At 35.6% G+C, this 14,493-nt stretch overlaps 1 protein-coding gene across 5 annotated transcripts in view; it reads left to right on the forward strand.

The window, feature by feature from the left end:
- The window catches only part of LOC5575298 (toll-like receptor Tollo), a 476,821-nt gene that overhangs the window by 409,578 nt on the left and 52,750 nt on the right, over positions 1 to 14,493 (forward strand). For all 5 annotated transcript variants that reach the window (XM_021847153.1, XM_021847156.1, XM_021847157.1 and 2 more), the window contains 4 exons: positions 10,007 to 10,150; positions 10,338 to 10,442; positions 10,602 to 10,728; positions 10,965 to 11,164. In XM_021847153.1, coding sequence (XP_021702845.1) covers positions 10,007 to 10,150; positions 10,338 to 10,442; positions 10,602 to 10,728; positions 10,965 to 11,164 — 576 coding nt within the window. The remainder of the gene's footprint in view (positions 1 to 10,006; positions 10,151 to 10,337; positions 10,443 to 10,601; positions 10,729 to 10,964; positions 11,165 to 14,493) is intronic.

Below are 14,493 nucleotides of genomic sequence, written 5' to 3' on the forward strand. Positions count from 1 at the left end.
TGCTCAAAGATTTGAAAATTGATATTTTTGTTACCTACACAGTGAGTCAGAACAATTAATCATCAGGCTTGGTCAAAAGATAACATTGTTAGTCATCATTAGCAGCAAAGTAAATCCAGAAGCCATAATAACCCAATTAGAGGCATATAACAAAAATATAATAAAATTTTATCAGAATATGATATGCATACCTTATTATGTTGTATTTCTCCTAGGCACCGTTATTCAACGAAAATATTAAAACAAAAAAATAACATAATATGTTAAATTTATAGAATATATTTCTTCTTATTTATTTTTAACAATTTTATAATAATATTAAATACCTACATATGGAGGAGTATGACAAAAAAGTTTCTTAAACCATCCAAGCGGTAGCAAATTGTTATTATCTTATTTTTATTTTTAACTAAATTGCAAGTGATTTTAAATTGACTATTTGTGCTATAAACCCAATTTTGAATTGCTTGTTTAATATAAAAACTTACATTTTTCTGTCTATTGCTCCAAATATGAAGTTTTGTAGGAATTTCTATATAATTCAGCAAAAAACTCGTAACTGAATGTGTTATCCCGTTCATCAGACACTATTATAGATTTGATACTTTGTGTTGAAAATTATAACTAAGCTTAATATGTCTTTAATAGATATACAATATATTTTGTTACATTTATGTTACAATTCATACAACTGTTTGGTATGTTTAAGCTATTTTAACAACATCCTGCCTCAAGTTTGTAACAACCTATATTCGATAAAATCTTTATATCATTACAACATACGCTGATATGATTTTGTTATGTACCCATAGTCGGGAAGCTTTCCCCATCTCCTTCAGATGGGTATTCAAAGAAACACATTTAAATTTGTATGTTGTTACGGTTTTATTAATTAAAATAACGAAACATTCTTATTTCAAAACATACCTGGAAAATATACAGGAAACATAGTTTTGTTTTTTTTTTTGTTTCATGCTTGTGCGGCTTATTTTTCAAAAGTTCTCAAATCAAAAAATTCGTATGCTTTTATGTATTCAAATCACATAAAAAGAGAAACCTCAAAGTTTAAGCTAACTTTTTTAAGATTTAGAGTTGGCGCAAGTGTCTAGAAGGTTTTAAGTGAAAAAATGGCTTTCAGTGAAATTACCATAACTTCGTTACACTAAAGTCTTTTTTTACACGGTTTTTTTTTTTGCACGCTCTATTTTTACACGGCTTTTTTTACACGCCTTTTGGAATTAACTCGGTACTTTTTTTGCACAAAATTCGGAAATAACACGGTTTTTTTTACTTATTTACGCGGATTTCGGAATTAACACGGCTTTTTTTCCTATTCACACGGATTTCAGAATTAACACGGTACTTTTTCCACGGGTTCTAGAATTACCACGGTTTATTTTAACACAAATTCCAGAATTAGCACGGTTTTTTTTGCACGGAATTTTTTTGCACGTGTAAAAAAAACCTTAGTGTATTTTCTAACCAATTTTTAAACTTTTAGCATCATTATATTCAAAATTAAATATATGAAGACTTTCAATAAGTCAATTTTTTTTAAATCAAAACTAGTCTTAGTTAAAAATAGTTTTCCTCAAATTTTCCCTCATTTTACTTAAAAATCATTTTTGTTTAAGTATAACTTCATAAATACCGTTAAGTCACCAGTCACCGTGCGGCCTCCATTCACCGTGCACATATACAAATTCCTACAAAATATTCATATAATTTTCACAAATTTTTATTTTGTATTTTAAAAAACCTAGTTTATGTAGTCAAAATCATATGAATTCTGTTTAATTATGGGATTTTCTAAAAGTCTTAGTAGTAACACCAAAAACTCATATATTTTTTTACGATAGAGTATCAAATTTTTCATATTATTAATCAGTTTTTGCTGTAGATACTGCTAGAGAGATGTATTTCATCGCATGAACCATAACATTTTATGTAAATAAGATTTTTTTATTGTGTTCCAGTCGAAACACAAAGGCACGGTGAATGAACCCTTTTCATTATTGATGGTTCCTATTACCGTGCATTAGTGTAAAAGGCTTTAAATAATTGGGTGATATTAGAATTATTATTATGTCGTGATTGAACTACTCGATATTTATTTGTTGAGCAAATATGGAATGGTTTGGACAAGTGACAGTCAAACTTTCTATAACAATTTTAATGAATAAATAATGATTTTGCTATTTTTTTAACTTTCTATGGCTTTCATTGTAAAAAATAATTTGAATACCCTTACAAATAAGTGCGCACACTAAGGACTGTTCATTTAAAAAGTACGTGTTTTTTACAGTAAACTATTTATTTTCGAACAAATTCATGAGTTTACCTAAAATACATGGAAATCAACGTAATTTCGATCAAATTCACATAAATTTGAACATTTATTGAGCATTGCTGGAGATTTCTTTTGATACTTCCCATAAAATTCTGCACAACTTTTTTGGGAACTTTTCGAACTGCTTTTTGAACTGCTGACCACATTTTCTTGAAAAAATCGATGGAGCTTGCTTCTCTTCCATCCTTCTTAAGATGCCGTTTGATTATTGCCCAATATGTTTCAATGAGGCGTAGTTCTGAGAAATTTGATGGATTCGATCATTTTTCTACAAATTCGACTTATTCCTTCTTGAGCATCTCCAAAGTAGCTGAAGCATAGTGAGCCGATGCTAGGTCTGGCAAAAACAATGGAGGCATGGTATGCTTTCACTAGATGGGCAGAAGCCATTTTTTAATGCATTCAGTTCTGTAATTTTCGCCGTTGATTGAACCCGTCGTGAAATACAGTATTGGACAAAACATTTGCAACTTTTTCGATTTTCCATACAAAATGACCAACTTTGATAAACTATATCTCAGTTATTTATGGACCGATTTGAATGAAATTTTCACAGAATATCAGACATAACTTGAATTTTTACATATATTTTTGAGTGATTTTTCCAATCACAAGTTGAAAAGCAGTAACGGTTTGACTAAAGTGAATTTTTTGACGATTTTTTATAATTGACATAACTAAACATATTGAAGGAATAGCTTCATAGTATCTCCAGCAAAGTTGTAGATTTTGGCGAGATGAATAAGTTTGCTGAAGACAGTTTTTGTGTAGGGCTATCAGATTTTGAGATAAAAAGTTTTGAATTTTTCGTCGAAAATTACACTTTAGTCAAACCGTTATTACTAACAAACTCGTGATTGGAAAAATTATTCAAAAATACATGTTAAAATTCAAGTTATATCTGATGTTCTGTGAAAGTTTCATTCGAATCGGTCCATAAATAACTGAGATATAGCTTACCAAAGTTGGTCATTTTGTATGGAAAATCGAAAAAAAATGCAAATGTTTTGTCCAATACTGTATGTGGTACTCTCATACCGCAGGAGCAAATTGCTTGCCATACCAAATCATTTTTCCCAAATTTTTCTGTTGGGATGTATCGTACGTCGTCAGGAATATCTGTTTTGGCCACAGCGTTGAAAAAATTCAATTTTGACACTTCGCGATTTAAGCCAAATCTCGGAACGGCAGTTTTTCTGTACACCATTTGTGCAAAAAAAAATTGAAAGTCGACCCATCGTTTAGAATTTATAATTTTTTTATGTCAACTTTTGTCTGCTGTCAAAATAAACACTTGAGATCACACTGAAACAAAATTTTATTTGTTTCTATGGAATTTTTATACCAAAATGCTAATATTAAGGTGTCTACTTTCTTAAATGAACAGTCCTTACTAGCAATATAGTTACACCTTCAACAACGTTTCTTCAAGATACGAAATTAAATCATTCTAAAAACTATACGCACGGTAAATGGTGCACCAGTGTGCACGGTTAATGGTGACATAGGACGGTACGAGGCGAACGTAACATGAAATTTGTAAACATACTTTTTAAGTATTTTTTGTTATGCATAACTAATTTTAGATTTTCATCTGAATTATGGTATAACTGCACGCTTCGTAGTGGTATTCTAGTTCACTTTGAGTGATTTGGAAAAATAATATAATTTTTTGAAGCGCAGATTTTTCTTAAATGCACGGTGAATGGTAGCATGACGGTACTCAACTGATTCCAAATCTTTTAAAATGTTTTTGCAAAAAAAAAAATATTGTTTATACAACACATTTTTCTACCCCAATACATACCCAAAAACATGACTTTTTAATAAAAACTATCCAAAAACATGTTTTTTTTTTATTTTTTTTGATTTAAAAAAAAATTCCTTGGATTTTAAAAGTCTTTTTTGCCGGAAATTGCATTTTTCTATAATGCTCAAGTTTATGAAGCATCTTGGTTGAAAAATAAGTTGAATAGTGTGTATATTTTTTAACAAGTGCAAAAATATTTTGTTCCAAAATTGTTTAAAAATTGTTACTTTTGTGCAGTTTTTTTTTAAACAACTTGGTCAAAACATTTTTTTATGTAAAATGTGCTGTATGAAAAGTTTTGGAACAATTCAATAAGCTTCAAAAGCATAGTAAAACTATAATCGGTTAAATATTCATAAAGTTATGGTCAAACAAAGATAAGTTTTTATGAAAAATTAAGACCAATTTGGAGTTAACTACTTTTAACTAAAACTAGTTTTGTTTTTAGACAAATTTGTTATTCTACAAAGTTTTCATAAATTTAATTTTGAAGGGAAATATGCAAAAAGTTTCAAAATTGATTCAAAAATAACAAAGTTATGATGATCTCAATGAAGGTCATTTTTATAGCTTGCAAATTCACCTTTAAGTCGCATGCGCCACCTTTAAATGTTAATTTTGAAAAAAATTATGTGATTCGATTTCAGAAGAGAACTTTTGAATAATAAGCCCCGCACACTGTTGGTCATCTAGATCCGGAGATATTCCGAAACTCCTTTAGATTCAACTGATTTGTATTATTTGTCCAAAGTAGATTCTTATTACCTGACATTGTATAGTTCACATTTTATTTTTTGACTAATTGACTAAAAACAATGGAGAATTTCGGTCCCCAATGAACTTTGGACTATCTTCTGAATGAAATAACCAATGAATACCGACACTTATTCCAAAGAGTTTTTTTTGAGAAATTATGTAAAATGGTTCAAAAATAGCAATAAACAAAAAATATCGCGATTTGGTATATTTTTTTGGAGAAAAAATAAAGCTGCTGATAGAGGGTTAAGGGCAGTAAAGATTCCAGTGGGAAATTCCATAGGAACCTTGAGAACTTATTGGGACCATTCAACCTTCTTCTTTTATACCGAATTTCTTGAGATTCTTACGAAGATTACTTCCCAGGATTACTATAGAAATACACTGAGTTGGTATGACGAGATCTACCGAAAAAAAGCTGATTACTATTCCAAAGATTTCCTCGAAAATTCAATCAAAAATTGCTCTACTGTTATTTCAGGAACTCTACCAGGTATACTCCAAAGGTTCATTTCCAATTTCAAGAATTAATTAATAATTATTATTTATTTAAAAAAAATCGTCGGTAGTTTCGCCGTGATTGTCTCTGGGTACACCTATAGATATAACTTTCAGTGGTTCTATTTATACATTTCTTCGCACATATCTTGCAAAATTACTGCAAAAATCCTATTTTTCCTCCAGTGAACAATACTAGGAATTTTTTAATAGAAGTTTTCTAACTTTTTCAAAATTTCTAGAGAGAATTTTTTTTGTGTTTCATCAATATATGCTTTTAAAAAATGACAGTAACTCTTTCAAGAACACATAACAAATTTATTTAAAATTCAAACTCTCAGAAATTTCAGGAACTTTTTAAATTGAATTCTCGCATGCATACTTTCCAAGTCCAATTTCAAACTTGCGTGATTGACTGCCCATAAAAGCATAACTGTCCCATATTGATTTTCGAGCCAACACCTTTTTTCGTCGCAATCCACGTGTCAATGTATATTTTACTATGCACATAAAAATTATCACACTTTGTTTGAAAATATTGTGGAAAAATATGAAGTTGATGCAGTCCCATATTGAACAATAAAGGCATAAGAGGCTCTATATGAACTTGCGATCTAAATAACAACTGCAAAACAGGAATTGCGTTCAAGTTTATATTTTTCGCTGATCAATAGAAGCAATGTGAGTTATCTTAGCGGTTGTTTTCAATGAATATGGTAAGTATAATTTTTTTTGGTTATTTTTGGGTTTTGTACTTCCACAGACTTCTTCTTCTTCTTTCGCCAACGAATACTCGAAACTCGTTTCCAAACATTCTCTGTTTGCATACCATTTTCGGATCCGGGTGTATAACTCTGCTGAGGATTGTCTCGTCTTCGGGGAAACGTTCTTGGGTACCTTGCTCTTCTCAAATGGCCAAACCGGAACAAATCGCCATGTTACTGGTCACGTATCTGTTCGATTGACGTCCTTCCGCGCATAGGGACTCCACCAGAGTAGGCGTACCATGGGGAATTCGTCGGCCTACCAGGCGATCGGGTACTACTGCCCGCTGCAGAAGTTCGGACAGACGGCGATCCGTTTTCACCTTCTATAGAGAACAGTCGAAAACACAGTAGAGTGTGGTGTTTCCCTTTACATTTCTAAATGACGGGGGGGACATTCCATCGCTCGATGTCCTCGCTTAAAGCAATTTTGGCAGAAGGCGTTGTCAGGTAGCACCTTGTCACGGTTTAAGCCATCTGTCAGAGGACATTGGTAAAGAAGGTGGTCTCCATAGCACGCTACTCAGCTTCGGATTGTTGTTTGCACTGGAATGTAGTTCAATCGCAAACTAGACGGATTAGTATCCAGCTTAGGAGATGCGGATTTGACATCAGATGATATCACTGGTGAAACCTATAGGCCTTTGACTCTACGCTGCAGGATTTCAACTAGATCATTTATCGAATCCTGTTCTTGGATCGATGAGAACTCTTCCCAACTTCTATTCGTTTTTAGGTCCATGCGATAGCAAATGATATCCAGCAATAGCAGATCCTTGTAATCGCCGAGTTGAACTATCTGATCCAAAGTCTGCACAGTTCGTTAAAATCTCTCCAGAAGGGATCGCAAATCGTTGGCCAACTCTTCAGCCAGCTTCGGAAGGCTGAACAGTGAACAACGCCTGGACTTGTCGCCGCTTCAACTATTTGCTGTCATTATACCTCTTCGTCTTCGTTTGTGATCGCCAAAGAGTCCATCAATGTCTTGACCTCGCCTGCCAAGCATCCTTTCAAATAGTGGAACTTTTCCACGTCCGGCAAGTCTGCTTTCCCATGAATAAGCGACGTATACAGGTCGCAAAAGCTCAACCACTCATTGATGTTGCCGTCGAAGGTCTGTAACTGGATCTGAGGCAGTCGCACATGCTCGATGTTTAATTGCTGTGACACATTCAGGTTTCGAACAGATTGATTCATCCCAAACAGCTCCTGTAACTCCTTGATTAGATTAGAATTAGATTGTCCAGCGGCAGGGATTTGATGTTGTAATACTCAATACCGAAGTCCGACCGCTTCTTGAAATCGATCTCGTCTTCTTCGGTAAACTCTTCGTGGGTCTCGATGTCCAAGATTACATCGTTGACCTTCTCCCACAGTTCATCAAGCTTTTTCATTTTCAAGATGCATTCGAAACGAAAAGAGCTACTCCAGCAAATCTTGGGCGCGGTGATCGATAATCCTGGTCAGTCACACAGCTGGATCGGCAAAAGGCTTGGAATCAACCATTCCATCGTGACCCGTGTTGTGAAGACGTTCCAGGAGACGAAGACCATCGTGCGGCGCGCTGGAAGCAGTCGAAAAGGATTCCAGAGAAGGCGCAGCAGATAAGACAGTAAGCCAACAGGCCATGAAACGGGCTGGGTTACGGTCAGGAAGCTGATAAACCGGACTGACAAACAAAACACGGTGGCCAAATTGCGTGCGCGGAAGCTGTACCGTGAGTGGCTGGTCAAACCAGGCTGTCTCGACAAGGCGGACACCAAACAAATCCCCGGCCTCGAGTTTTTTGTCGTTACGTCCCGCAAGAGAAAGATGGACAAATTCGATTGCGAGTGCGGACGGTACAGCCAGCCGTTCGTTATGCTTGCAGAAGCGCTTGCTGCCCTTCCTCCGCTCTCACCGTAGTCCCATGCTATTCTGGCCGGATCTCGCTTCGTGCCATTACGCAAGCGTGTAATGGATGGATACGAAGCGAAGGGCGTTAATGTGGTCTCGAAGACGGTGAACCCGTCAAGTACACCAGAATTTTGTCCGATTGTAAAGTTTCGGGCGATGAAGGAAAACGGAAAAACATTCGAAACCGATGAAGTTTTGGAGAAAAACTGAGAGAAATTGTGTAAGAAAGATGGGCAAAGCCTCGCCAAAGATCTCATGAGCAGTGTTAAGAGAGATGTACGAGCATTCAGCTTTGGGAATAAATTAAATAAATAAATCATTCCAAAATATAGCTAATATACAGTTATTTAATGCTTAAAAATTTGAGTAGAATCCGATTTAAAATGATTTTTTGGTAATCATTTCTGTATGACTCATTTTTTTCGAGTCCATCCTTTAAACTTCTATGCAAGATTACCTGCTTGTATGCTGATTTAAAGGCAAAATTTACCACAGAAATTTGTTTTTTTAACTCTTGAAAACGAATCAACAAAGTTTGTGATTCTTTTGTTATTAGTAAGATACTTTTAGATGATTCAATGCAATATTGTATCTGGCAATATATAAAGAAAAACAAATTTTGTACAGTATGGCCCATAAAAAAAAATAAAAAATAGTTTGAACGTGAATTCAGTATCCACAAGCATTATTTTCGTTGTTTTTGTGAGTGAATGTAATTTCTGATTACTGTAGTTCATTCTGAAATAACTTCGCTTTCTTGGACAATTTTTGTCATATTTTTCTTACTGTCCTGCAATAAAGCAAAGAAGTTTGAAGGTTTTGTCCGTTCAAAGTTAGAAACAGCGACTGATTGTCGTATACTCTGGCGATAAACTTTCCACCTTCAAATATCACACTTTATTGTTGAAATTATTTGTTTGTTTGGTATCAGAGGTAGGAGGAGTTTTTAGAGAACGTGTTTCTCGTCGTCAGAATAAAATCTTTTAACAGGGTCATAATTTTGAGGGCATTTGCGTCTTATGGGTTAGATATGCCTTTTTTGTTAAAGTTTCATAAAAAATAAATACAGGGGTCTATAACAGTTTTTTTAAGAGGAAATTCGTTCTTTGGTTAAAGAGGACTTATATCAATACTAGCTCATAGGTTTCAAGCAAAACAGAGCCGCTAATCACATCTCCAAAATAAGCCGTTTTTTCGAAAATATGTTCCAATCTCCAATGATCCCGGTATGAACCAATTCTATCATTTGATATGGGTGAATGCTGGAGACAAGGCCTGTGAAGAATCTCACCCCATCGTTGATGTTTTAGAAGCTTTCATCACAAAGATATTGAACTCGATGACTGCATGATAAAATTTGAAGGTATGCTTCCAATTCCTCTCCTGCAAGGTGAAAGGAACAGATAAAGATCATGTCCAAAGTGAAAAACTGAGTCTAAATAGATTAAACAATACACATAATGAATAACTCCTCTGAATAGTATATTCATAACTAAGTATCCATAATTTAATGAGCTTATAGAAGCTGTAACGTGATTCAATGTTTTTGCTGTTGAATATCCTGTCTCGACTTAACGGACCTTTGGCTCTTTTATAAAACGGTTTTTAAAATTTTTCAAACTTTTCTCAAATATATAAGATTTGTATTCTAACCGTGGGAGAATCATCAAAATCGGTAGAGAATCGGCAATTTTATTGCTAGTTGAAGTAAAAAATTGTGATCGATTTGAATAATGGTGAATATCGCTGACTAAACGTAGGAAAATCGCCTTTCAAAATCTGATAAAATTGCCCACATGGATGATTGCAAACAATTGATTAAATTTTCCCGTTCCTTTTTGGGGGGCACATAATGCCTGATATGCCAAATTCCACACGGCTGCCACAATTTAAGCTATTTATCTTCTCTTCTCGCTTTTCCCTTCTCAATAGAGCCTCAAATCGCTGAACCTGGCGGACAATTCCATCGACGAGCTGAACGCGCGCCTCTTCCTCCATTTGGCGAAGCTGAAGCACCTGGACCTTAGCCGGAATCCCATCGACGATTTGCCTCCGGAGGTTTTCAAAGACGTACAGGTGCGTAGAATGGGTGCCATAGCCATTTTATATGGTAATAATCGGGAGAATCCCTATTCGGCTTTTTTACGCCATCATCATTGCCACCGTACATTTGAATGGGATTTTCATCGTCATGTTGATGTCTTGGTTGGGGCGACTTTTTTGTGTGCTTATGCTGCTCTTTTTTATTGGTTTATTTTTCTAGGAATTGAAAGTGCTTAAGGTTCGAGGCTGTCATCTGTTGAATGTGAATCCGCAGGTCTACAATATGCTGACGCACCTCTCCGAGCTGGATTTGGGTCAGAACCAGGTAGGTGTACCCGATTTGTTACAGGAAAATTTAGATATTTTGGGATCTATTTGAGATGAATGAGTTGGTGGTTTTAGGAACCACATACGTATATTAACAAGACATACTCCCGAAAACAATATTCAAAGCAAACTAACACTTAATTTAATATCTTTCCAGTTCACCTACTTTGTACGAACGGAGTTCAAGGATTTGAAGCGCCTACGAGTCCTCCGACTGGACGGCAATCAGCTTTCAGTTGTAGTCGACCATCTATTCGAGTATCAGAAAAGCCTCAACATTTTAGGTAAGCAACATGCTACTCTAACCGACATACATTCCATGCCCTATATCTGCTTCCATGCCATTGACATTCCATAAATATTACATGATCCAACAAACCCGGAACCCAACGTCCATCCTTATCTATTTGCTCATTTACGTAGTAATACATGTTTGCTCTTGCACTCCTAGCCGTAAATCGATTTGCATCAATTTCCACCTTTTCACGCACTCCAATATGTATTGTTGCCCGTTTCGCAGACCTTTCGTTCAACCGGTTGGCCAAAATCTCGGAGAAAGCTTTCGAGAATTTATCGAATCTCACATATCTGGACGTATCGTACAATAAATTATCGCGCATCGAGCCGGAATGCCTGGAACCGGTGGCGGCCAATTTGCGCACATTCAACATCAGCGGCAACCTGCAGCTGGATCTGATGGAGGTGAATCCCACCTTCCAGGTAATGTATCTTGCTTGTCGATGTGATTATATGGGGTACTAGGGTGGTTCAAAATGCAAGAAAGCTTGAAAATCCGATCTGCCCAATCTAACAATGAAAATAGTGTTTTGGGAAATATTCCTCAATTTAAACGTGGCCCAAAGATAATTTAGGTTATGAACAAATTAATATTCAAAAAATTGAAAATTGTTTCAAACACATTAATCTGAAATGAAACATATCATCTCATTGTTGAGTGCTCTTCAAGATATTTCTCAATTCAACACTCTGATAACCCTATTTGTATTTCATCTTCAAGAAACCTTTCTATTATAGATTTCATCTTAATTGACTCTAGACATTTTTGTAGCTAACTAGTTACCGTAAAATCGGGTGTAATTGATCAGAAGGGTGAAATTGATCATCGTATTACACGATTTTATTTATTCGTAATGGAGCACAAATATCAATGTAAGCTGCAGTAAATGAACGTTGCTTATCGTAACTATTGTCGAATTGTGTGATGTGAAGTTTTTTGCGTTAAAGAATGTTTATTACAATGAAAATAACGTAAAATTTCAAAATCATGCACGGTGCAGTATTGACAAACACCTTTGAACTTCTATTTATAAGCAAGGATTTGAACATGGTATAAACCTGAAAGCTTGTGAGGATGCTTGAAATATATCCCCAAACCAGATATCATCACCAAAACTCGTACCAATAGGGTAACGACTGTTTATTTTGCTCTCAAACGCTAACAGTTGGCGCCAGTGGCAAAATTTACAGACAACAACCTTTCGAACATTCAGTTTCCCTTACCGACCGCCGAGCGGCGACACTGTTGTTTGTATCCCTCTCACTGATCGCGCTACGCTGGATTCTCAAGTTTCTCAAACTTTCAACACAAGCGCATGGAAGAATGGTAGTCGGAGAGCTGTCAAAACGTATGGAAAATAAAGAAAAACGTAAATTACTTGCAATTCGGAAACTGGATCAAAAAAGTAGTGATTAGAAATCAAGTGCAAAGTGAATACATAACTTTTTGTGTTTAGTTCATCTTCCGTGGTGCTTTCTTTGCTTCAGGATTTCGTTTTTACTACCATTGAAAAAGAGCCATCTATTGCCTTTTCAGTTTTGAATATCGCCCTATTAGCTCATATGGTTGAAATAATTGAATTTCTGTTAGATATCATTGAACTCCTTAGGAAATTGCATACATTTAGGCGTTTACCGCGTCATTCTTGAAATTTAACTATTCGTTATTTATATAAATATTGAATTGTTAAGAATTTTACAAGCATATTCGGATTCAGGGAGCTCAAATTTATCATATAGAGATGTTTTGGAAACTAACAATAATGGCATTGACAAGTGATCAATTTCACCCCGAAATGAGAGGATCTCATTTTTTTTATTTTAGAGGTATTTGTTAACACTAAAATGATATTTGTTAGAAAATTTCGGTACATAAGTCGATGAGGCTCACCTTCGTACTTGTTTTCCTGCATTTAGTTGTTTGGCATTGTTAACATCATAGAAAGCAGACTAGATAAACCGTGAAAAATGATCAATTTCACCCGAAATTACGGTACCCATGTTGACTTCGATACTGATCATGTCCCTGTTACATTTCCAATATCCCATGAGGTGATTATATCGTTAGAAGCTTGGGATTCTTGCTTTTCCAAAGCAAAACTCATCCATACAGCCGAATGGAATACCGCCTTTGGCACTTCCTGTGATTGGCAGACGCTCAAGCATGGTCTAGCTAGGATGTGGCGGGGGATTATCAGTGGGCTCTGTTGAATCTCTACGAAAAAAAAACACATATCTGTAAGTAGTTTTGAACAAGCGACTTAGTATCGCTTTCAATTTTGTGGGCCTTGTGGCCGTGCGGTTAGTGTCGTGAGGCACTACAGCGCATCGTGTCAAGGGGTGTGGGATCCATTCCCGCTTCAGTCATTGAAACTTTTCGCCACAGGAGCATGCTTGTCCTTTATCTAGTGTTAAGTTACAGTCTGTGCAGGTAAATGCCTGAAGACGGTGTCCATGTGTTTTTGTTTTTAATTTCTTCTGAAATACATCTACAGTCCCACTAGACTCTTTACAGATTTTCACTAAAATTTCTCTTGGGGTCATCCATAAGCTACATCACGCTCTCTAGAGGTTAGAAGAATTTAGAGAATTTGTTATACAGTTTACTGAAGGGGCTTATGCAGTATGAATTAATGATGAATTTCAGGAAGAATGTTCTACCGACATCTAGGAAATAATTCATTTAAAAATCCCTGAAGAAATTTTTTAATGAACATTTGTGAAATTCCAGCTAGAATCTTGAAAGAATTTACGAAGAATAAATTAATGATGTTGGCGGAAAACACTGAAACATTCATTCCACTTGGGAACAATAAAGATTCCTCAGTGAGTTTCCAAAACCCATATATGTTTTCCTTAAGGTGAAGATGAATCAAAGCCAAACCTCAAATTTTCAAGAGCACAAATCTGGAGAACCGAACTCCTCCAGCTAGTGACCAATCGATTAGGTTATCAGCTAAAAAGGATGTTTGGTTCTCCAGATGCGTGCTCTTTAAAATTTGAGGTTTGGCTTTGATTCATCTTTACTTTAAGGGCAAGAATTTATGGATCAATATTTATGCCTTGGCAAAATCAATGAATAAATCTCTGCAACTATTAGAGAATAAATAAGTGAAGGTATTCCTGTAACATTTCCTGAAGACATGCATGGAGGAATGCTTGAACTCATCACTAAAAAAGTTACTGGAGGAATCAGTTTCTGAACAAATTCTTGGAGGAATTACCAACATCTCTCTTGAAGACCTGTGCATCTTTTCCCAATGTTCAAGTTTTTCAGAGGAATCTTGGAGGTTATCTCTGCTGGGAATTCACTAGGAATTCCTGCAAGAATTCATCAAATTTTCCTGCAAAAATTTCCCCATGAATCCCTCCTTTCTGCGGGGACTTTCTCCAGGAATTCCTTCGGGATTTTACTCCAGAAATTCATACGGAGATTTCGTCCATGAATTTCTCTGGGGATTTCGTCCAGAAATTCCTCTGCGAATTTTCTCCAGGATTTCTTTCGGAGATTATCTCAGAGAATTTATCCCGGGATTTTTTCCATGAATTTCTCTTGGGGTTTGCACAAGGAATTTCTCTGGAGATTTCCTTCAGAAATTCTTCTATGAATTTCCTGCAGGAATTCATCAGAGTATTTCCTCCTGGGATTCCTCCAGGTATATCCCAAAAGAACTCCGGGGATTTCGTCCAGAAAATCTTTCGGGGAATTCATTAGGAAATACTACAAGTTTTTTCCAGAGAATTCGACGATT

Source organism: Aedes aegypti, chromosome 2 (genome assembly GCF_002204515.2).
Source record: "Aedes aegypti strain LVP_AGWG chromosome 2, AaegL5.0 Primary Assembly, whole genome shotgun sequence".
Classification (NCBI taxonomy): Eukaryota; Metazoa; Arthropoda; class Insecta; order Diptera; family Culicidae; genus Aedes; species Aedes aegypti.